Genomic DNA, 22,397 nt, shown 5'->3' on the forward strand with positions numbered 1-22,397 from the left:
ACAGACATAACGACTGTGAAAGCGTCCTTAAGTGTTCCAAACAATAACTTGCATTTTTCTACCATTCAAAGCACATCATGCTAAAGGATCTTGCATAAATAACGTACAAAAATCTATACAAAATATCAGTGAGCATGGACTCTTGTTTCCCTCTCACCTTCACTGCGCGCTGGGGAGGTCATAACCTTCAGTAAAACATCTGACTAGAGGTTCCAAAACTCTCACAAAAGTAACATGTCCAAGGAAAAATATAAAACCAAATAAGACAAGTTTCCAATATTCTTCTTAGAAAGAAAGGGGAAAACTTAATACACAGAACAGGGATAAAACTCTTACATAACTCAGGCCTCAAACATAAATGCAACCTCGTGAATCCATGCACCCACATACACTCACACACACACACATACACTCACACATACACTCACTCACACACACTAATATAATGTGTTAAAAAGAGGAGGGGGAGCATATCAAACAACAAAACAATTGGAATTCGTGAAACATTCAGTGGAAAAACGGATAAAAATATGAAGCCAAGAGTTCTCATTTGCCTGAAATATACTGCATCTTAATAAGGTCCTTTCAGGCAAGACATTGAGGTGTCATAACAGTTTTAACAACTTTTTGGACTCTTACTGCTTCAGTCATACTTATATCAATTCTGTATATACAATTAGCAACTGACTGGGTGTGAGCTATATGTAATAGTACTTCCAAAGCCCAAATGATTATTGAGTTCAACAGTGTTACCATCATCTGATTTTAAGGGCAGTATGCTTGGACATTTCGCCGCCCGGGAACACACATTTCGACAAGGCTTTCGTAGGATTTGTGGGCATTTCCAGGGGGTAGTTTCATGACCCTGGTGGTAGTGTGACCCTTAGGTTGCTACAATAAGACACTCGCTTCTCACATCACCCATTTCTAAAGGTCAAATAGCAGGTCAGTCGGGTTCTAGTGAGTGTTTCTTCAGGTTCATGGTACAGAAGAAGACTCACACTACCACCAGGGTCATAAAACTACCCCTGGAAATGACCACAACTCCTACGAAAGCCTTGTCAAATAGGTGTTCTTGGGTGGTGATATGTCTTAGTAATGAGTGTTTCTTCAGGTTCATGGTACAGAAGGAGACTCACACTACCACCAGGGTCATAAAACTACCCCTGGAAATGACCACAACTCCTACGAAAGCCTTGTCAAATAGGTGTTCTTGGGCGGCGATATGTCTTAGTAATGAGTGTTTCTTCAGGTTCATGGTACAGAAGGAGACTCACACTACCACCAGGGTCATAAAACTACCCCTGGAAATGCCCACAACTCCTACGAAAGCCTTGTCAAATAGGTGTTCTTGGGTGGCGATGTCTTAGTAATGAGTGTTTCTTCAGGTTCATGGTACAGAAGGAGACTCACACTACCACCAGGGTCATAAAACTACCCCTGGAAATGACCACAACTCCTACGAAAGCCTTGTCAAATAGGTGTTCTTGGGCGGCGATATGTCTTAGTAATGAGTGTTTCTTCAGGTTCATGGTACAGAAGGAGACTCACACTACCACCAGGGTCATAAAACTACCCCTGGAAATGACCACAACTCCTACGAAAGCCTTGTCAAATAGGTGTTCTTGGGCGGCGATGTCTTGTGATACGGACCTTATTCCGTACCTTGAACCTAAAGAAACGCTCATGGGGGACGCGATTAACCTCCTGTTTGGCTTTTAGAAGTGACTGATGTAATGGAAGGAAGCGTCTAAGCATACCAGCCTTAAATGTATTCTGATGTAACATTTATAACTGGGCCAATTTTTTCTTTTTCTAATGAGGACAAAAGTCTTTTCTGTTTTTGCAATTCATATCAGTCCCTAGGTGATAACTCTCTCTCTGCAAGTGCTGCCATGTTTTACTACAGTCGACCCTCAAATAGTACGGTTTTCAATAGTTCAGTTTCGGATTTAGGATTTTAAAATTTCCACCTCGTCGGGAAATTTTAAAATCCTAAAGAATCTTCCATGACACTCCGTATACAACCGAAGCCGGACTATCGGAAACCGTACTATTTGAGGGTCGGCTGTATATTGAAAGCATTCCTATGACTTATATGAAGTATTTGCAAGTGTTCCCTTAAAACAAACACCAATACCAAACAAATTTACCTCCCATTCAAGCCATTCAATTTTTCTGACAGTGATTTACAAAGTCTATAAAAACAACTTATAAAAAATGAATAGCTCAGCCCAATTTATTGTTACTGATTTACAGCTATTCATCCCATACATGTGGTCATGTACAGAAATATCAACAGTGATGGATTAATAACAATGATGTGTAACCTTGTATCCAGATGTGTTAAGTGTGAATATAACACTTTTAAACAATACCATTCTAACTTCATTATTAAAAATACAACTATTTAAGTTTCATCTACCAGTCATTATATGAATTATTTGGTAAATTTTAATATACCTATATACCAACAGTTACTAAAAGCGAAAGCCTCCTTCACTGGTGCTGTTGTTGTCAAATGCGTACTCCGTTTCAGTTGACTCAGGAACTAAGCTAGGATCTTCTGTTTCCTGAAAAAAAGAAATAAAACTGTTAGGTTTATGGATTTGATTAAATACAATAAAGTTTATGAATCTGATTAACCCAGAAGCTGAGGGGATCATGTTTCTTAACCCGGTAGCAGCGACGGGCCAAGTTTGTGGCTTTACCGTGTACCAGCAACGGGCCAAATTTGTGGCTTTACCATGTACCAGCAACAGCCCAAATTTGTGGCTTTACCGTGTACCAGCAATGGGCCAAATTTGTGGCTTTACTGTGTACCAGCAACGGGCCAAATTTGTGGCTTTACTGTGTACCAGCAATGGGCCAAATTTGTGGCTTTACCGTGTACCAGCAAGGGGCCAAATTTGTGGCTTTACTGTGTACCAGCAATGGGCCGAATTTGTGGCTTTACCATGTACCAGTGACAGCCCAAATTTGTGGCTTTACCGTGTAGCAGCAATGGGCCAAATTTGTGGCTTTACCGTGTAGCAGCGACGGCCCAAATTCTTGCCATGATATAAACCCCCCAAAAAAGATGATGCATAAACTGATCACAAATGCTTTGCTATGTATTATGAAATGGTTGGCGTGAGTAGTGAAATTTTTCTCGTTAATTCGCTTAGAGGGACCATTAAGAAACATGATCCCTACTGCTACCGGGTTAATGGTCCCTCCAAGCGAGAAAAATGAGAAAAAATCACCCCTCACACAAACCATTTCATAATATATATCAAAGCATTTGTGATCACATTATGTATCATCTATTTCAGGGGTTTATATCATGGCACAAATTTACCCCGTCGCTGCTACACGGTAAAGCCACAAATTTGGCCTGTCGCTGCTACACGGTAAAGCCACGAATTTGGCCCGTCGCTGCTACACGGTTAAGCCACAAATTTGGCCCGTCGCTGCTACACGGTAAAGCCACAAATCTGGCCCGTCGCTGCTACATGGTAAAGCCACAAATTTGGCCCGTCGCTGCTACAAGGTAAAGCCACAAATTTGGCCCGTCGCTGCTACCGGGTTAAGTAAGCAAGTGTTCGTGTGTGTGTGTGTGTGTGTTTACCAAGTTGTAGTTTTACAGGGCCTGGGCTTACGCTCGTGTGATCCCGTCTCCATATCTGTATTTGCCCAGCTCTTCCTTAAAATTGTGCACACTTTTTGCCGATACTACATCCTCACTTAGTCTGTTCATTCCAAACCTCTATGTTTCTTTGCGGGAAGCTATATTTCTTTGTCTCTCAATCATCTTCCCTTCCTCAAATTTTTACTGTGCCCTCGTGTGTTGCTGGTGTTTCTTCCTCCTCGTAGTAGTAACTCATCATTTTCTACTTCTTCCATTTTATCCCACAATTTATAAATCTGTATTAGGTCTCCCCTTTCTCTCCTTCATTCCAGTGTTGGCAGGTCCATATCCTTTAATCTTCCTTCATATGTCAACCCCTCCAGCTCTGGTACCATTTTTATTGCCAGGCTTTGTATTCTTTCTATTTTTTTATGTGTTTCTTCTTATGGGGAGACCACACAGTTTCCGCATATTGCAATTTTGGTTATTAACTTTTCCATCATATCCTCACCCATGTAGTGAAATGCTAATCCTATATTTCTTACCATTCTATATGTATCACCGAATATCCTATTAACATGACTCTCAGGCTGTTGATTATCCTGTATTGTCACTCCCAGATGTCCCTCTCCTTGAACTTTCGATATTTCTCCATCTCCCATTCTATTTGTCCCCCTTCACTCTTTCCATTACATGACATTTCTTCACATTGAACTCCATCTCCCATTTCATACTCCAGTCCCAAATCTCATTTAGGTCCTCTTGCAGAATTTCAGAGTCTACTGTTTCTTATGTGTCTCAGCAATTTCGCATCGTCTGTAAATAGGCTCATGTAACTGTTTACCCCTTCCGGCATATCATTTATATATACAAGGAAAGGTACTGGTGACAATATCGATCCTTGAGGCACTCCGCTATCTACAAGTCTCCATTCTGATTTCATGTCCTTTACCACTGTTTTCATCTCTCTTCCTCTTCCTTTCACTGTTTTCATCTCTCTTCCCCTTCCTTTAACTGTTTTCATCTCTCTTCCCCTTCCTTTAACTGTTTTCATCTCTCTTCCCCTTCCTTTCAATGTTCTTATCTCTCTTTCCCTTCCTTTACCACTGTTCTCATCTCTCTTCCCCTTAAGTAACTTTCCACCCAGTTCTCCATTTTCCCTTTCAATCCGCCTCGATTTTCCAGCTTCCATAGTAGTCTTGTATGTGGAACTTTGTTAAAAGCTTTCTTCAGGTCCAAATACATGCAATCTACCAGTCCGTCCCTCTCCTGTGTTATGTCCGTCACTCTTGAGTAAAAGCTCACTAAGTTTGTTACACATAAATGTCCTTTTCGAAAGCCATACTGTTTTTCTGTAATTATATTGTGTTCCTGAAATTTCGTCCATTGTTTCTTTATCACTTTCTCACATATTTTACAAACTATACTATGATACTGGTCAGTAGTTCAGAGGTTCAAACCAACTCACTCATTTCTGCATTCTTTCAATATAAAACCTGAGACTCCAACCGGTCCTATTGCTTCCCTCTCTTCCAGCACCGGCAGGCTTGCTTGAGGGGCCTGGATGGTATTTGGCCCCAGCCCGTCATGGCGCAGGCAAGTGTTTATAGTGGCGCCATCTTCTCCTGGCTCATGCTGCCCCCCGGAACTCATTCTTGATTCACTTGGACGGTTTCCTCAAGAGCCTGGGTTGATGGGTGGTCTTCAGGACAGCATGTGGGTAGTTTTAAGCCACTCGGCGGTGACTGAAAAATCCCAGGTGGTAGCGTGGGGATTCGAACCCGCGTCGTCCATCACGCGGTGAATGTGGGCCCAGCACGCTACCACTCAGCCACCGCCTTCATCCATTTGAACATTTATTCTCTTGTTTAGCAGCTCAGTCTTGTCTTTAAAATCCTCAATTATCTTATTTCCATCTTTCCTTTAATTTCCATTTATGAATCTATAAAACAGTTTAGGTTCTTCCTTGCACTTTTCAACAATATCCTTTTCATATCCTTTCTCTTCCCTCCTTATTTTCACATATTAATTTCTTGCTATCTTAAAAGCTTCTATGTTCCTTTGATTCTTATTTCTTTTCAATCTCTTCCACGCTTGGTCTCCTGTCCTTTGCATCTCCACGTCTGGCGTTAAACCAACATTTCTTTCCTCTTTCTTTGGGTTTATAGAGTGGGACATATTTCATGACTCCTGTTTCATGCGCCTCCATAAAAATATCACACTTTTCCTTCACCTCGTTTGTTCTCTAACTTTTCCGAGGCAAGTTTTTCGTAATATTTTTAAAGATTTTCTGTCTGCTTTTTCCTTTATATGATTCATACTCCTCAATGCCTTCCTCCTCTGTTTCCATCGCTTTTATAACATGATTACTTTTTCCAAGGGGACACACATATATCTTAATTCATTTAACAATTGCACTCCCTTCGTCAGATCCAGGTACAGTCTCGCTGGTTCATCATCACTCCTGTAACTTGTGTGTGTGTGTGTGTATGTGTGTGTGTGTGTGTGTGTGTGTGTATACTATATATGGAAGAGGTCAATGAGTTTAAGTACCTTGGATCAGTTATGTGTAAGCGTGGTGGTACGGAGGGAGAGATAAGAGAAAGGGCATTGCAAGGAAGAAGGGTGGTAGGGTCTTTGGGACGCATCATGACTGGCAGAAGTGTGAGCATGGAGGTAAAGAGGGATTTGAGAAATACAATAATAGAACCAACCCTCACATATGAAACGTGGGCCTGGAATGAAAGTCAGAGGTCTAGAGTGCAGGCAGTGGAAATGAGTTATTTGAGGAGTGCTTGTGGTGTGAGTAGAATGGATGGAATGAGTAATGAAAGTGTGTACGAGCGTTTTGGAAGGGAAGAGGTGTGGAGTGGTGGAAGAAGTGAAGCGACGGACTTTAAAGTGGTTTGGCCACATGGAGCGAACGGAGGAGAGTAAGATGACCAGGAGGGTGTATGTGAGTGAGATAGAGGGAGGGAATGCTAGAGGACGACCCCCAGTGAAACGGAGGGACAGGGTGCAAGAGTACGTAGGGAGAGGGGGAAAGATCCTTGAGAAACTCCGAGCAGGCAAGGAGGGAGTGTCTGGATAGAGAACGTTGGAAGCTCTTCTACTGTGGCCATCCCCTGGTGGGAGCTCCTAGGGGCAGGCGTCCAGGAAATGATGATGATGATGATTAGAAAGAATAAGAAATACGTAGAATTTCCAAGGCAGTCCACAGGCTCCATAATAAGGATCCGAGGGTGCCATGGACCAGAGGTTGGGGACCACTGTGTTAGGCTATGAAATGTGGATAAGGATAAAGAAATCTCATGCAAAACTTCAACATAATACTTACATCCTCTGAGAAGTACCTCTCAATTATACTGTAGGCCAGTTTATATATATCTACATTTTCATGGTTCTGAAGAAATTCAATTTTATCTAAGCCTGAAAAGAAAAAAGAAATATTTGTAATTTGGAGAAAAGGTTCAATAATTATGGGTATCTTCTAAACAGAGAAAGTGTAAATTTTGGCGATGCAAACCTCTAACTAATGAAGGTCAGTATCTCAATTCAAACCTCTGAAACAATCATTGGGTGTGATATCTAATTTATAAGTAAGTAAATTTTAAGGAAAGATTAAAGTACATGGTCCATCTCAAATCTATTCACTTCACTGAAAGTAATAGGCCTTATAGGAAAATGTTACCCAGGAAAGTTGGAAAGTTTGGTTTAGTCGGTGCAACATCTGTGGTCATGTGCCGGAGATAGACAGAAGGGGAAGGAATTATAGGAGAAGGGAACAGTTGGAAAGTTTGGTTTAGTCGGCGCAACATCTGTGGTCATGTGCCGGAGAGAGACAGAAGGGGAAGGAATTATAGGAGAAGGGAACAGTTGGAAAGTCTGGTTTAGTCGGCACAACATCTGTGGTCATATGCCGGAGAGAGACAGAAGGGGAAGGAATTATAGGAGAAGGGAACAGTTGGAAAGTTTGGTTTAGTCGTAACATCTGTGGTCATATGCGGAGAGAGACAGAAGGAAGGAATTATAGGAGAAGGAACAGTTGGAAAGTTTGGTTTAGTCGGTGCAACATCTGTGGTCATATGCGGGAGACAGAAGGGAAGGAATTATAGGAGAAGGAACAGATGGAAAGTTTGGTTTAGTACATCTGTGGTCATATGCGGAGAGAGACAGAAGGGAAGGAATTATAGGAGAAGGAACAGTTGGAAAGTTTGGTTTAGTCGCAACATCTGTAGTCATGCGGAGAGAGACAGAAGGGAAGGAATTATAGGAGAAGGAAAAGTTGGAAAGTTTCGTTTAGTTGGCGCAACATCTGTGGTCATATGCGGAGAGACAGAAGGGGAAGGAATTATAGGAGAAGGGAACAGTTGGAAAGTTTGGTTTAGTTGGCGCAACATCTGTGGTCATATGCCGGAGAGAGACAGAAGGGGAAGGAATTATAGGAGAAGGGAACAGTTGGAAAGTTTGGTTTAGTTGGCGCAACATCTGTAGTCATATGCCGGAGAGAGACAGAAGGGGGAAGGAACTATAGAAGTGAACAGACCCCAGGAGACGGGACACAACCCCCGATTAATACCTGGTACCCATTCGCTGCTGGGTGGACAGGGGCGTAGGGTATCGGAAAACCCGCCCAAATTTTTCCACTCCGCCCGGGAATCGAACCCGGGCTCTCGATTGTGAGCCGAGCGTGCTAACCACTGCACCATGAAGCCCCCACACAAGTGAGAGGAAAAATATATAAATGTCAGAATCATGATGTGCGACTAACAGTTTGTATGTATTAAATAGCTAACCAGTGTTGCCGTAAAGATAGCTAGATACCAACAAGGGTCAGTCCTCATGTACAGAAGGATTTGACTCACACAAAGTAAAGTTCAATAAATCTGAAAGGTAATTTTTGAGTACGGTTTCAAGGCTTACCCCCACACTCCTCAATCATGTTTGCTACCAACTCCACTTCTTCACCCGCCCTGTTGAGGATGTTAGAAATGCCGTCCAAGACAACCTGAATGACCTGAATGTCTTTACAGGTCAATAGGTTGCAGAAGGGCGGGATTACACCTTCACCCACAAGATAGGCCACCTGCAATATTAAGGAGTATCTTAGAATCTGGGAATTAGCAATACTGAAAGAAATTATAAAACGTTAATTAGAGAATGGGGAAACTTGTCACATCTCTCGGGTCAAGCAGCTTCAAACTCTCAAGCTTTAAGGATGTTATTTTACAGTTTATGAACTTATTAACAGCCTGCATGAGTGAGCCAACATATCAGTGATGCAGTTCAACATTGTGTGGGAAGGATTAGCCCCCAAATTAATTACACGTTAGCCCGGTAGCAGCAGGGATCATGTTTCTTAATGGTCCCTCTGAGCGAGAAAAATGAGAAAAATCACCCCTCACACAAACCATTTCATAATATATATATCAGAGCATTTGTGATCAGATTATGTATCATCTATTTTGGGGGGTTTATATCATGGCACAAATTTGGTCTGTCGCTGCTACACGGTAAAGCCACAAATTTGGCCCGTCGCTGCTACACGGTAAAGCCACAAATTTGTCCCGTCGCTGCTACACGGTAAAGCCACAAATTTGTCCCGTCGCTGCTACACGGTAAAGCCACAAATTTGGCCCGTCGCTGCTACACGGTAAAGCCACAAATTTGGTCTGTCGCTGCTACACGGTAAAGCCACAAATTTGGTCTGTCACTGCTACATGGTAAAGCCACAAATTTGGCCCGTCGCTGCTACCGGGTTAAATAAAACAGTTCTTGACCACGTGAAAGGGATTTGGGTGTGCATGTGAGCTCTGACCTTCAACCCAGAAATCACTGTATTATCATCAGAAGCCATGCAAATATACATGGGTTATATTTCAAGAAGTATAAGAACATAAGAACACAAGAACACAGGGAGACTGAAAGATGTCTAATGACCTACACAAGGCAGCTCCAGATTCCCCCCACAACCATACATTATGTAATCGTAATCAATTACATCTAATTTAATTGTAATTGTGAAAATACATGTCTAGCCAGTTATGTAGAAAACCCCACCAAAGAATAAGAAAATATAAGGTTTTAGTTATGTTTGTTGGAAGAGAAGGAACAATTCTGCAGCTCTGTGCTTATTGGCCAGGGCAAGGGATATACACACTCATGCATATATATATAATTTTTTTTTACAACAAAGGAGACAGCTCAAGGGCACAAAAAAAGAAAACAATAATAAAAAAAGCCTGATACTCGCTGCTCCCAAAAAATAATCAGAAGAGGTGGCCGAAAGAGAGGTCAATTTCGGGAGGAGAGGTGTCCTGATACCCTCCTCTAGAAAGAGTTCAAGTCGTAGGCAGGAGGAAATACAGATGAAGGAAGATTGTTCATTAGGGCTATATACAAGTACTGTTCACACAATTACACACACCTGCTGTTTACTTCCAGAGATTGTGAGGTTGCTGATGGCCCAAGCTGCTTCCTTCTGTGTCTGAAATTCTCCTTTGGTTAACTGGTTTATAATCATGGGAATGAGACCAGCATCAATCACTGCCTGAACCTGTTGCTTGTTGCCAGCCGTGATATTGCTGAGAAACCAAACAGCTTCCTGGAACACAAGAAAATACTCAGCAAAACTCAATTCTTCATGACAAGTAGCGTTAGAATGGTCAACGATGAAATGGCTGACAATTGCTTTCTTCATTCCTTCGTGTAAAAAAGCTCTAAAATTGCTGAAACTGGGGTGAAAGAATCTCTCTCTCTCTCTCTCTCTCTCTCTCTCTCTCTCTCTCTCTCTCTCTCTCTCTCTCTCTCTCCCGTGGCACAGACAAGGACTTATTTTGTAAAGGTCTATATTTATCATCTGTTCTCTATACATGAAGGATAAAAGCATGCAAAATTATACAAATATATTTCATAATTCTGAGTGTGGTATCGTGAGCTTCAGCCTCGGGGAAACTATTGAGATAAGAGTCACAAGGAGGCCTCGCTCCAGTTAGGTGCAAGGAATTAATACTTAACCAATAAAGACACAATTTTCTGGCGATTCCTTTGGGTGAAAAAGACACGTGAAGAATAAGCATCCAGGACTGTCCTCAACGTGAAGTCAGCGAGATGAAAAGTAAATAGATGCTGCAGGACATTCACCAGCAGTACAGTGTGACCTACCTTGTTGATCTTCTCCTTCTGGTGCGTGAGGAGGGCCGGGAAGTGGAACAAAGCACCACAGTTGAGAACAACTTGGGTCTGGTCATCCGTCCCTGTGACAATGTTGCCCACTGCTCTCAGAGCAGCTGTTTGAACCTGTTGGAAAATAAAATTTACTTGTACTTCACAAGTATTAAATCAAGCTACATTCAAAATAAATATTCTCCCAAAATTACTACTGAGTATATTTTTTCCATAATTTCCCCTGTTTTTCTAAAGAAATACATCGATTGGTAAACTTTTCTCACTCATGATATAAATTAAATCTGCAGTGAGGCCATGATGCCGTGGTGAAGGTGAACACGGTAAGTAAGGCAGCGTTAGTACGTGACAGTCGGCGGCAAGTTTCCACACAGGTTTAAATGAGGCACCAATCCACCAGTGGCAGCACAGGCCAGGGGCACCTTTGCCTCACTATGATGCCATCAACTGAAATCTCTCCAAGAGTCTCCATGCAGGAGGCCCACATCACATTCCAAGTAAACCATGGCGGCATCCAAGGACTTGCTCACGCCACTGGCCTCAGCCACACAGGGCAGCTTCATACAGAAAGAACCCAGTGAGCAGAGTCCATTTGAGGAGAGTGTGCCACGTGCCCATCCAGCAGTACTTGTCATTCCCAGACTATGCAGGTACAGTATAAGGCTTCATTAGTTCATGCTGGCTACCATTTCCCCTCTTCACAGCTTGAGGCCCCTTACGTGCTTCTCCATACCAGTTCAGCATTTATTTTAAGACCAGAAGTCGGTGTGTTTGTTCAGCGTTTATTTTAAGACCAGAAGTCGGTGTGTTTGTTCAGCGTTTATTTTAAGACCAGAAGTCGGTGTGTTTGTTCAGCATTTATTTAAAGACCAGAAGTCGGTGTGTTTGTTCAGCGTTTATTTTAAGACCAGAAGTCAGTGTGTTTGTTCAGCGTTTATTTTAAGACCAGAAGTCGGTGTGTTTGTTCAGCATTTATTTTAAGACCCCAAGTCAAAATAACCACACCTTCAGAAATGCTACCATCTAACATCAATAAAATACTGTTAGACATGGTAGGAAGCAAAATAACCATGAGTGAGCTATTCAGGAAGTTGGAAAGTTTGGTTTAGTCGGCGCAACATCTGTGGTCATATGCCGGAGAGAGACAGAAGGGGAAGGAATTATAGGAGAAGGGAACAGTTGGAAAGTTTGGTTTAGTCGGCGCAACATCTGTGGTCATATGCCGGAGAGAGACAGAAGGGGAAGGAATTATAGGAGAAGGGAACAGTTGGAAAGTTTGGTTTAGTCGGCGCAACATCTGTGGTCATATGCCGGAGAGAGACAGAAGGGGAAGGAATTATAGGAGAAGGGAACAGACCCCAGGAGACAGGACACAACCCCCGATTAATGCCTGGTACCCATTCACTGCTGGGTGGACAGGGGTGCAGGGGTATCAGAAAAGCTGCCCAAATTTTTCCACTCCGCCCAGGAATCGAACCCGGGCTCTCTCGGTTGTGAGCTGAGTGTGCTAACCACTGCACCACAAAGCCCCCCTAAATATTCAGGAAACAAAACATTTCTTGCCTTCAGGACAAGACCTCTGGCATTCATGAGGTGGATATGGGTCTGCATACATTCACCCCTCAGTGATCATACAAACAGCCCTCAAGTTATGACATATAGGCGGTGGCTGAGTGGTAGCGTGCTGGGCCCACATTCACCACGTGATGGACGACGTGGGTTCGAATCCCCACGCTACCACCTGGGATTTTTCAGTCACCGCCGAGTGGCTTAAAACTACCCACATGCTGTCCTGAAGACCACCCATCAACCCGGACTCTAGCGGAAACCGTCCAAGTGAATCAAGAATGAGTTCCGTGGGGCAGCATGAGCCAAGGGAAGATGGCGCCACTATAAACACTTGCCTGCGCCATGACGGGCTGGGGCAGACTACCATCCAGGCCCCTCAAGCAAGCCTATCAGCACCATAGGCATACACGTAAAAATAAAAAAATAAAAAAATAATAATAAATAAATAAAAATTAAAAAGGGACTTCCGACTGTTGGAACTTAAAACAAGGTCCTACCTTGCCTTCCTTACCCTGTCGCTGTTCTCACACAAGTGCCTCACCCAAGCTTCCCTTCAGCTGCCCGTAGCTCACCTTGTAAACACCGCTAATGCAACAGCTGGTGAGATTTCTAAATTATTACCGGAAAATTCAGTTCTTTGGTAATACTGTATTGTAGAGGTGTCCCTTGAGTTATGATCTTAACCCCTTCATTGTGGGAGGTGCGGGACGCGACGATCCCCCCGGGCGCACTCTGGCAGCCCAATGGTGGGGTCTCTTTCAACCGCTATATCTCAAAAACTATTCATCACAGCTAAAACAACAAATCACCATTGGAAAGAGGAAGTCCAGGTCTATAAGATTCAGTTTTGTATGCTGTTATGTTATTTCATATGTGCTGTGTAGTCGATGAAACTTGTACTATTGAGCTTTTTCCTGCAGTTCGGGAGGCAACTGAGAGAGGTGCGGGGCAGGGCAGTATTGCCAACTGAAATATTTACAGCTACTTGTTCAAAAAATCAATCAGGTGGTTAGTGAAGCTATGCAAAAATGCCGCTATATTGGATGAGAACATCGCCCAGTTATTCATCCGAAACATTTGAAACATTTGAAACATTTTATTATCCCTTTTTATACAATTATGTATTTACAATAATTTAGTTGTCCATATATTTAGCGCTCTGGGCTGATATGATTTTCCACCAAATTTAGTGGAAAACTCATTGGGTCGTGTTGCAAGACATTTCGCCGCCCAAGAACACCTATTTGACAAGGCTTTCATAGGAGTTGTGGGCATTTCCAGGGGTAGTTTTATGACCATGGTGGTAGTCTGACCCTTCTTCTGTACCATGAACCTAAAGAAACATACATTTGACAAGGCTTTCGTAGGAGTTGTGGGCATTTCCAGGGGTAGTTTTATGACCCTGGTGGTAGTCTGACCCTTCTTCTGTGCCATGATCATAAAGAAACACCTATTTGACAAGGCTTTCATAGGAGTTGTGGGCATTTCCAGGGGTAGTTTTATGACCCTGGTGGTAGTCTGACCCTTCTTCTGTACCGTGAACCTAAAGAAACACACATTTGACAAGGCTTTCGTAGGAGTTGTGGGCATTTCCAGGGGTGGTTTTATGACCCTGGTGGTAGTGTGACCCTTCTTCTGTACCATGATAAAAAAGAAACACCTATTTGACAAGGCTTTTGTAGGAGTTGTGGGCATTTCCAGGGGTAGTTTTATGACCCTGGTGGTAGTGTGACTCTTCCTCTGTACCATGAACCTAAAGAAACACACATTTGACAAGGCTTTCGTAGGAGTTGTGGGCATTTCCAGGGGTGGTTTTATGACCCTGGTGGTAGTCTGACCCTTCTTCTATCACGTGAACCTAAAGAAACACCTATTTGACAAGGCTTTCGTAGGAGTTGTGGGAATTTCCAGGGGTAGTTTTATGACCCTGGTGGTAGTCTGACCCTTCTTCTGTACCATGATAAAAAAGAAACACACATTTGACAAGGCTTTTGTAGGAGTTGTGGGCATTTCCAGGGGTGGTTTTATGACCCTGGTGGTAGTCTGACCCTTCTTCTGTACCGTGAACCTAAAGAAACACACATTTGACAAGGCTTTCGTAGGAGTTGTGGGCATTTCCAGGGGTGGTTTTATGACCCTGGTGGTAGTCTGACCCTTCTTCTGTACCATGATAAAAAAGAAACACCTATTTGACAAGGCTTTCGTAGGAGTTGTGAGCATTTCTAGGGGTGGTTTTATGACCCTGGTGGTAGTGTGACCCTTCTTCTATCACGTGAACCTAAAGAAACTCTCATTAGAACCTGATTGATCCCCTCTTTGCCCTTTAGAAATAGCTGATGTGATATGGCAAAGTGCCTTGTAATACCAGCGACTGAATTGGCAATGTTGTGGGGTGAGAAATGGCGTTGGAACACTCTTATACGCGGGAAATTTGAGTGCGGCTGGAACTCGCAGCGAGGATTTAGCACCACCGGCAAGTTACGCTAGTCCTCGCTGCAAGGATTTAGCAACGAGGGGGTTAAGACCTGATTGTATATCGAAATACCGGTAGTCCTTGGGTTATATAGGGGTTTGAGACTGACCAAATTTTTATTATTTTATTATTTATGTAAATTTCAACTTATGAACTTGTTAAAACCAAACCCCATTGTAACTCAAGGACTATATGATTTGTATAACCAAAATTCAACACAAAACTTAAGACCCACCAAAACACAGGCCATGGTGAAATGCCGTATTCTCAAGAGGACCTGAGGCGACACCCTGGCAGGTTGAGATTCAGGAATGACACACTCCCTCTGCAGGCTAGCACTGACTTCTGGGTGTGAAAGCGGACTCTTGGGTATGCTTTGAACGTCACCTTGAAAGGGTAGCACAGAAAGCCTTCAAGGATGGTAGTCGGCCCCAGCCCGTCATGGCGCAGGCAAGTGTTTATAGTGGCGCCATCTTCTCTTGGCTCATGCTGCCCCCCGGAACTCCTTGATTCACTTGGACGGTTTCCGCTAGAGTCCGGGTTGATGGGTGGTCTTCAGGACAGCATGTGGGTAGTTTTAAGCCACTCGGCGGTGACTGAAAAATCCCAGGTGGTAGCGTGGGGATTCGAACCCGCGTCGTCCATCACGCGGTGAATGTGGGCCCAGCACACTACCACTCAGCCACTCACCTGCCTGTCTAGTGCCTGCTGCCACCTCAGCCTACAGTACAAAATGCAGAGGAGCAGAACGCCTCCTCAGCAGTACTCAGCACCAGCAACCACGCCAGTAGTAGAAACACAAATGACAGCAACACTAACAACTTCACAAGCACTGGGCAGGGCTACCTATGAACCAGATGGGCAGTCTGGAGCACCTCTGAAGAGTGGCTACCCTGACGGTGTTACACAAAGCCCAAGTGCCAGACCTGATGAAGCTGAGGGCTACATGGAGGAGGTCTGAGCAAAGTGTGAGAATGTGCTGAGCAAAGTGTGAGAATGTGCTGAGCAAAGTATGAGAATGTGCTGAGCAAAGTATGAGAATGTGCTGAGCAAAGGCTCCCTCCTGAAGTGCCAAGGGCCCACTCCAGCACCCACCAGCGTGTCTTCTCCATCGCAGCGGTGGTGTGGTGGAACAACCTCACTGATGTGGATGTGACACTGCTGGCCATTCAGCAAATAAAGACTACCTTCCACAAACAATATAACAAAATCTTAATATTTGCAGGAATATACATAAATACTGGAGTCTCAAGCAAGATTATACATGTGTGTGTGGATGTATACATATATACACTCGTTCCTCAAATAGTATGGTTTCAGTTTTATACGGATCGTCATGTAAGAATTTTTTTAGGATTTTTAAATATCCCGCTTGTCACACCAAGTTGCCCTGGCGTGACTGGCAACACTGTTCCACCAAAACACCTCCTGAAAGCTCCCAAAGCGTTCGAGAAAGTGTTCACCCTGCAGAAGAATTCAGATTTAGGAGAAGTTACATTTTTGGATGAGTTCCGTTGCAGTAGGGAGAGCACACCACGGGGATGAGAGCAGTGTTCGCTGTATCCATCACGGCGTAAAGAAATTCTTGCCGCAGTAACTTCAAGAGAGGAGATAACGGCCGTCCTTTTACTAAGCCTCGTCATTGCTATGGTAATGGCGTCTCACTCGCAGCAAAATGGGGCGCGCTGATCTTCCTGATGCAATGGAAGCACTTGTGTGTGTGTGTTTGGGCCGCCAGATTTGCTGATGACGTAACAGCATGAAGGCGCTCCACCTCTCAAAGCCGTGAGTGGAGCGGACGTGCCGAGTTGGCGATTCGTGCTGCCGTGTCACGCGTTTGAGAGCACTCGGGATTTTTTTTTTTTTTCTTTTACAGCAAAGGAGACAGTTCAAGGGCACAAAAAAAGTAAACATTAATAAAAAAAAGCCCGCTACTCGCTGCTCCTAAAAAGAATCCAAAGAGGTGGCCGAAAGATAGGTCAGTTTCGGGAGGAGAGGTGTCCTGATACCCTCCTCTTGAAAGAGTTCAAGTCGTAGGCAGGAGGAAGTACAGATGAAGGAAGATTGTTCCAGAGTTTACCAGCGTGAGGGATGAAAGAGTGAAGATGCTGGTTAAGTCTTGCATAAGGGGTTTGGACAGTACAGGGATGAGCATGAGTAGAAAGTCGTGTGCAGCGGTGCCGCGGGAGGGGGGAGGCATGCAGTTAGCAAGTCCAGAAGAGCAGTCAGCGTGGAAATATCGGTAGAAGATAGAAAAAGAGGCAACATCGGGCGGAATTTAAGAGGTAGAAGACTATCAGTAGGAGGAGGAGAGCTGATGAGACGAAGAGCCTTAGCCTCCACTCTGTCCAGAAGAGCTGTGTGAGTGGAGCCCCCCCACACATGAGATGCATACTCCATACGAGGGCGGACAAGGCCCCTGTAAATGGATAGCAACTGTGCGGGGGAGAAGAACTGGCGGAGACGATACAGAACGCCCAGCCTCGAGGAAGCTGATTTTGAGTTAAGGATAGTCCGATGATGTTAAGTGTTGAGGAAGGTGATAGCTGAGTGTTGTCAAAGAATAGGGGATAGTTGTTTGAAAGATTGTGTCGAGTGGATAGGTGGAGAAACTGTGTTTTTGAGGCGTTGAAGGACACCAGGTTCATCTTGCCCCAATCGGAAATAATAGTAAGGACTGAGGCTAAGCGTTCTGCAGCCTCCAGCCTTGAGTCGCTAAGTTCCTGAAGGGTGGGTCTTCTATTAAAAGAAGTTGAATAATGCAGAGTGGAATCATCGGCGTAGGAATGGATAGGACAGTTCGTTTTGGAAAGAAGATCATCAATGAACAACAGAAAAAGAGTGGGAGATAGGACAGAACCCTGTGGGACACCACTGTTAATAGATTTACGGGAAGAACAGTGACCGTCTACCACGGCAGAAATAGAACGGTCAGAAAGGAAACTGGAGATAAAGGTACAGAGAGAAGGATAGAAACCGTAGGAGGGTAGTTTAGAAAGCAAAGATTTGTGCCAGACCCTATCAAAAGCTTTTGATATGTCCAGCGCAATAGCAAAAGTTTCACCGAAACGGCTGAGAGAGGATGACCAAGAGTCAGTTAAGAAGGCTAGGAGATCACCAGTAGAACGCCTTCATGGAACCCATACTGGCGATCAGATAGAAGGTCAGAAGTGGAAAGGTGCTTTTGAATCTTCCAGTTAAGGATTGATTCAAAAGCTTTAGATAGACAAGAAAGTAAAGCAATAGGACGGTAGTTTGAGGGATTGGAGCGGTCACCCTTCTTAGGTACAGGCTGTATGAAGGCATACTTCCAGCAAGAAGGAAAGGTAGATGTTACGAGAGTCCCGATTCCCTCTCTCAAGTGCAGCCCAGGAGTGTTTCTAGGGGGGCACTAATTTTATATGGATTTTCGAATAGTACGGGGGTCCTGAGTCCCTTACCCTGTACTATTTGGGGTATGACTGTAGTTCTTTTTTATACACTAAATTTATATCGTAATATTTGGCAGTTGACTTTAAAATGGTTACCCACCACACAGGGGAACTTCAGGTAAGAAAAATTACTGTCCTGTTCTAATGTACTAAATGTATGTTGAGAGAGAGAGAGAGAGAGAGAGAGAGAGAGAGAGAGAGAGAGAGAGAGAGAGAGAGAGAGAGAGAGAGAGAGAGAGAGAGAGAGAGAGAGAGAGAGAAATATTTTGTTCATAACTGAATTTTAATCAAAGAAAACACTTAATCAAAGACAATACACAGCTTCTACATTTCCTTGAGCTCATTAATAATAGCTGTTGACTTCATGGAACGCTTTCTGTTTTATGACAATGGTTTAACCCCTTGACTGTGGATTTCCTACAAGACCTCACCAAGCTACAGGAACGGAGCAAAAAGTGGCTGCTACAATTCAATGAAGAAAAATGTAAAGTCCTGCACCTTGGGAGGGGATATCCAGCACACCAATACCACATGGGAAACACTCCACTATCCACCACAGAGGCAGAGAAAGACCTGGGAGTGTATGTTACCAGGCTACCAGTGAAGGGATATCCAGCACACCAATACCACATGGGAAACACTCCACTCTCCACTACAGAGGCAGAGAAAGACCTGGGAGTATATGTTACCAGGCTACCAGTGAAGGGATATCCAGCACACCAATACCACATGGGAAACACTCCACTATCCACCACAGAGGCAGAGAAAGACCTGGGAGTATATGTTACCAGGCTACCAGTGAAGGGATATCCAGCACACCAATACCACATGGGAAACACTCCACTATCCACCACAGAGGCAGAGAAAGACCTGAGAATATATGTTACCAGGCTACCAGTGAAAGCCAAATCCGTGCCAATCGCAGCGGACGGGTTAAGTTATGTAGTGTAATGCAAGATGATTCAACATTTAATACAAGAAAATGAAGATAAACTTATAACAGAACTGATGTTTGACTGTCTTCTAAAAAGGACACTGATATTTAACCCAGTAGCAGTGGGGATCATGTTTCTTAATGGTCCCTCCAAGCGAGAAAAATGAGAAAAAATCACCCCTCACACAAACCATTTCATAATACATATCAAAGCATTTGTGATCAGATTATGTATCATCTATTTTGGGGGGTTTATATCATGGCACAAATTTGGCCCGTCGCTGCTACACGGTAAAGCCACAAATTTGGCCCGTCACTGCTACACGGTAAAGACACAAATTTGGCTCGTTGCTGCTACACGGTAAAGCCACAAATTTGGCCCATCACTGCTACACAGTAAAGCCACAAATTTGGCCCGTCGCTGCTACTGGGTTAATAACAAAAAATAGTTGTTCGGCTAACCTTCACTTCTTTGTGGGAGAGGAGAGGAATGAGCTTAGGCACCACCCCGCTGTCTATGACCAGCTGGATGTTTGTATTTCCTCCATCCGTCAGGTAACTCAGAGCCCAAACAGTGTCCACAAGTATCTGAGGAAGGCAATTTAGACGTTATCTTCAGTGATAAGATATAATCAAAACATGATATATTCCACAAAATTCGAACCACGATCCACCATGAGAACATACCTACACACACACACACACACACACACTCACAATACATTAAGATTAAGATTAACTTCCTAACTAACAGGGAAATGAGGCCGATAATCAGGGACAAGGTTTCCAATTGGTGCCCTGTGATGAGTGGGGTCCCGTGAGGTTCGGTGCTGGCGCCAATAATGTTTGCTGCTTATATAAATGATACGGTGGAGGGAGTGACCAGCTATGTGAGTTTGTTTGCAGTCATTGATGTGGAGGACTGTGAGGCATTGCAGAGGGACCTGGACAAAATATGGGAGTGGAGTGGTATATGGCAGGTGGAGTTCAACCTTGGGAAATGTGAAAAAATAGTTTGGTAGGAGTGGTAGATGTGGATTTGGTTATAAGATGGGAAGTGAGATAATATGCAGAGGAGTGGAAGAAAAAGATTTGGGAGTGACTGTCTCAGAGAACATGTGACCCGACAAACACATCAACAGGATAACGGGACAAACTATGACTTTGCTGAGGAACATAAGGACGGCATTTGTGTATTTGGACAAGGAGACGATGAACAAAATAATAGTTACAATGATAAGGCCAAGGTTGGAGTATGCAGCAGTGGTCTGGTCTCCTCACGAAAAGAAGAACATAAGAAAGCTGGAAAGAGTGCAGAGAATGGCAACTAAGATGGTACCGGAACTTAGGGATCGGACTTACGAGGAGACTCAATAGCATGGGGCTCACAACCCTGGAGAGAGGAAGAGAAAGAGGAGACCTGATAGCGGTGTACAGGGTGGCGAGCGGGGTGGAGAATCTGGACAGAGAGGACCTGTGTGTGTGTGTGTGTGTGTGGAGCGAGAGAGAAACAAGAGGACATGGAAAGAAGTTGAGGGCGACCACGTGTAGGAGAGATGTGAAAAAGTTTACCTTCCCAGACAGAAGCATTGAGCTGTGGAATGGACTGAAGGAGGAGGTGGTTTGTGCAAGAAACATTCATGATTTTAAGGAAACGTTGGATAAGAGAGGATATGGAGACGAGACAGCGCGAGCATAGCTGTTTTCCCATACGTCACAACTAGGTAAATACACACACACACACACATGCATGGGCACACAAATGAGAGAGAGAGAGAAGGACTCACCGAAGTGTCTTGGTGATGTATGAGGATGTTGAGGGCCGGCAGTATTTCCTTTATAGTCTGCTGGGGTGGTGGAGGTTCCTTGTTCCGGCACAGGTTGACGACGACCCAAGTAACATTCCGTAGGAAGCCAATGGGTATTTCAGGGTTTATGAAGCTAAGTAGAGGCTGGACGACACCCAGAGATATTACGTAGTCTCTGAGTTGTGGGCCGTCACCAATTATATTTCCTGTGGAGAAGCGAATTTAAAATATCTCACCGAAAACAAAACTATTATAAAACTTTTCTGAAAACTCTTTATAATACTGTCACTAAAAAGCTCATTCAAGTACATTTTACCCCATGAATCCAGAGTATATTGACAATTATATTTCCTGTGGAGAAGCGAATTTAAAGTATCTCACCAAAAACAAAACTTTTATAAAACTTTTCTGAAAACTCTACATAATACTTTGCCACTAAAAAGCTCATTCTAGCACATTTTACCCCATGAATCCAGAGTATATTGACAATTATATTTCCTGTGGAGATGCGAATTTAAAATATCTCAACACAAACTTTTATAAAACTTTTCGGAAAACACTACATAATACTTTGTCACTAAAAAGCTCATTCTAGCACGATTTACCCCATGAATCCAGAGTATATTGACAATTATATTTCCTGTGGAGATGCGAATTTAAAGTATCTCAACACAAACTTTTATAAAACTTTTCAGAAAACTCTACATAATACTTTGCCACTAAAAAGCTCATTCTAGCACATTTTACCCCATGAATCCAGAGTATATTGACAATTATATTTCCTGTGGAGATGCGAATTTAAAGTATCTCAACACAAACAAAACTATTATAAAACTTTTCTGAAAACTCGACATAAAACTTTGCCACTAAAAAGCTCATTCAAGCACATTTTACCCCATGAATCCAGAGTATATTGACAATTATATTTCCTGTGGAGAAGCGAATTTAAAGTATCTCAATAAAAACAAAACTATTATAAAACTTTTCTGAAAACTCGACATAATACTTTGCCACTAAAAAGCTCATTCTAGCACATTTTACCCCATGAATCCAGAGTATATTGACAATTATATTTCCTGTGGAGAAGCGAATTTAAAGTATCTCAATAAAAACAAAACTTTTATAAAACTTTTCGGAAAACTCTACATAATACTTTGCCACTAAAGAGCTCATTCAAGCACAATTTTACCCCATGAATCCAGAGTATATTGACAATTATATTTCCTGTGGAGAAGCGAATTTAAAATATCTCGGCAAAAACAAAACTTTTATAAAACTTTTCGGAAAACTCTACATAATACTTTGCCACTAAAAAGCTCATTCAAGGACATTTTACCCCATGAATCCAGAGTATATTGACAATTATATTTCCTGTGGAGAAGCGAAT

General features: G+C 43.2%; 1 protein-coding gene across 2 annotated transcripts in view; it reads right to left on the bottom strand.

The window, feature by feature from the left end:
* Positions 1–265: 265 nt before the first annotated feature.
* LOC127002420 (importin subunit alpha-3-like) overlaps positions 266–22,397 on the bottom strand; it is a 53,759-nt gene continuing 31,627 nt past the window's right edge. For both annotated transcript variants that reach the window (XM_050868334.1, XM_050868335.1), the window contains 7 exons: positions 20,990–21,216; positions 19,665–19,790; positions 10,775–10,909; positions 10,038–10,214; positions 8,534–8,696; positions 6,948–7,039; positions 266–2,573 (listed from right to left, as the gene is read on the bottom strand). In XM_050868334.1, coding sequence (XP_050724291.1) covers positions 2,481–2,573; positions 6,948–7,039; positions 8,534–8,696; positions 10,038–10,214; positions 10,775–10,909; positions 19,665–19,790; positions 20,990–21,216 — 1,013 coding nt within the window. In that variant the 3' untranslated portion in view covers positions 266–2,480. The remainder of the gene's footprint in view (positions 2,574–6,947; positions 7,040–8,533; positions 8,697–10,037; positions 10,215–10,774; positions 10,910–19,664; positions 19,791–20,989; positions 21,217–22,397) is intronic.

The sequence above is a fragment of the Eriocheir sinensis genome, chromosome 23, assembly GCF_024679095.1.
Source record: "Eriocheir sinensis breed Jianghai 21 chromosome 23, ASM2467909v1, whole genome shotgun sequence".
In the NCBI taxonomy this organism is placed as follows: Eukaryota; Metazoa; Arthropoda; class Malacostraca; order Decapoda; family Varunidae; genus Eriocheir; species Eriocheir sinensis.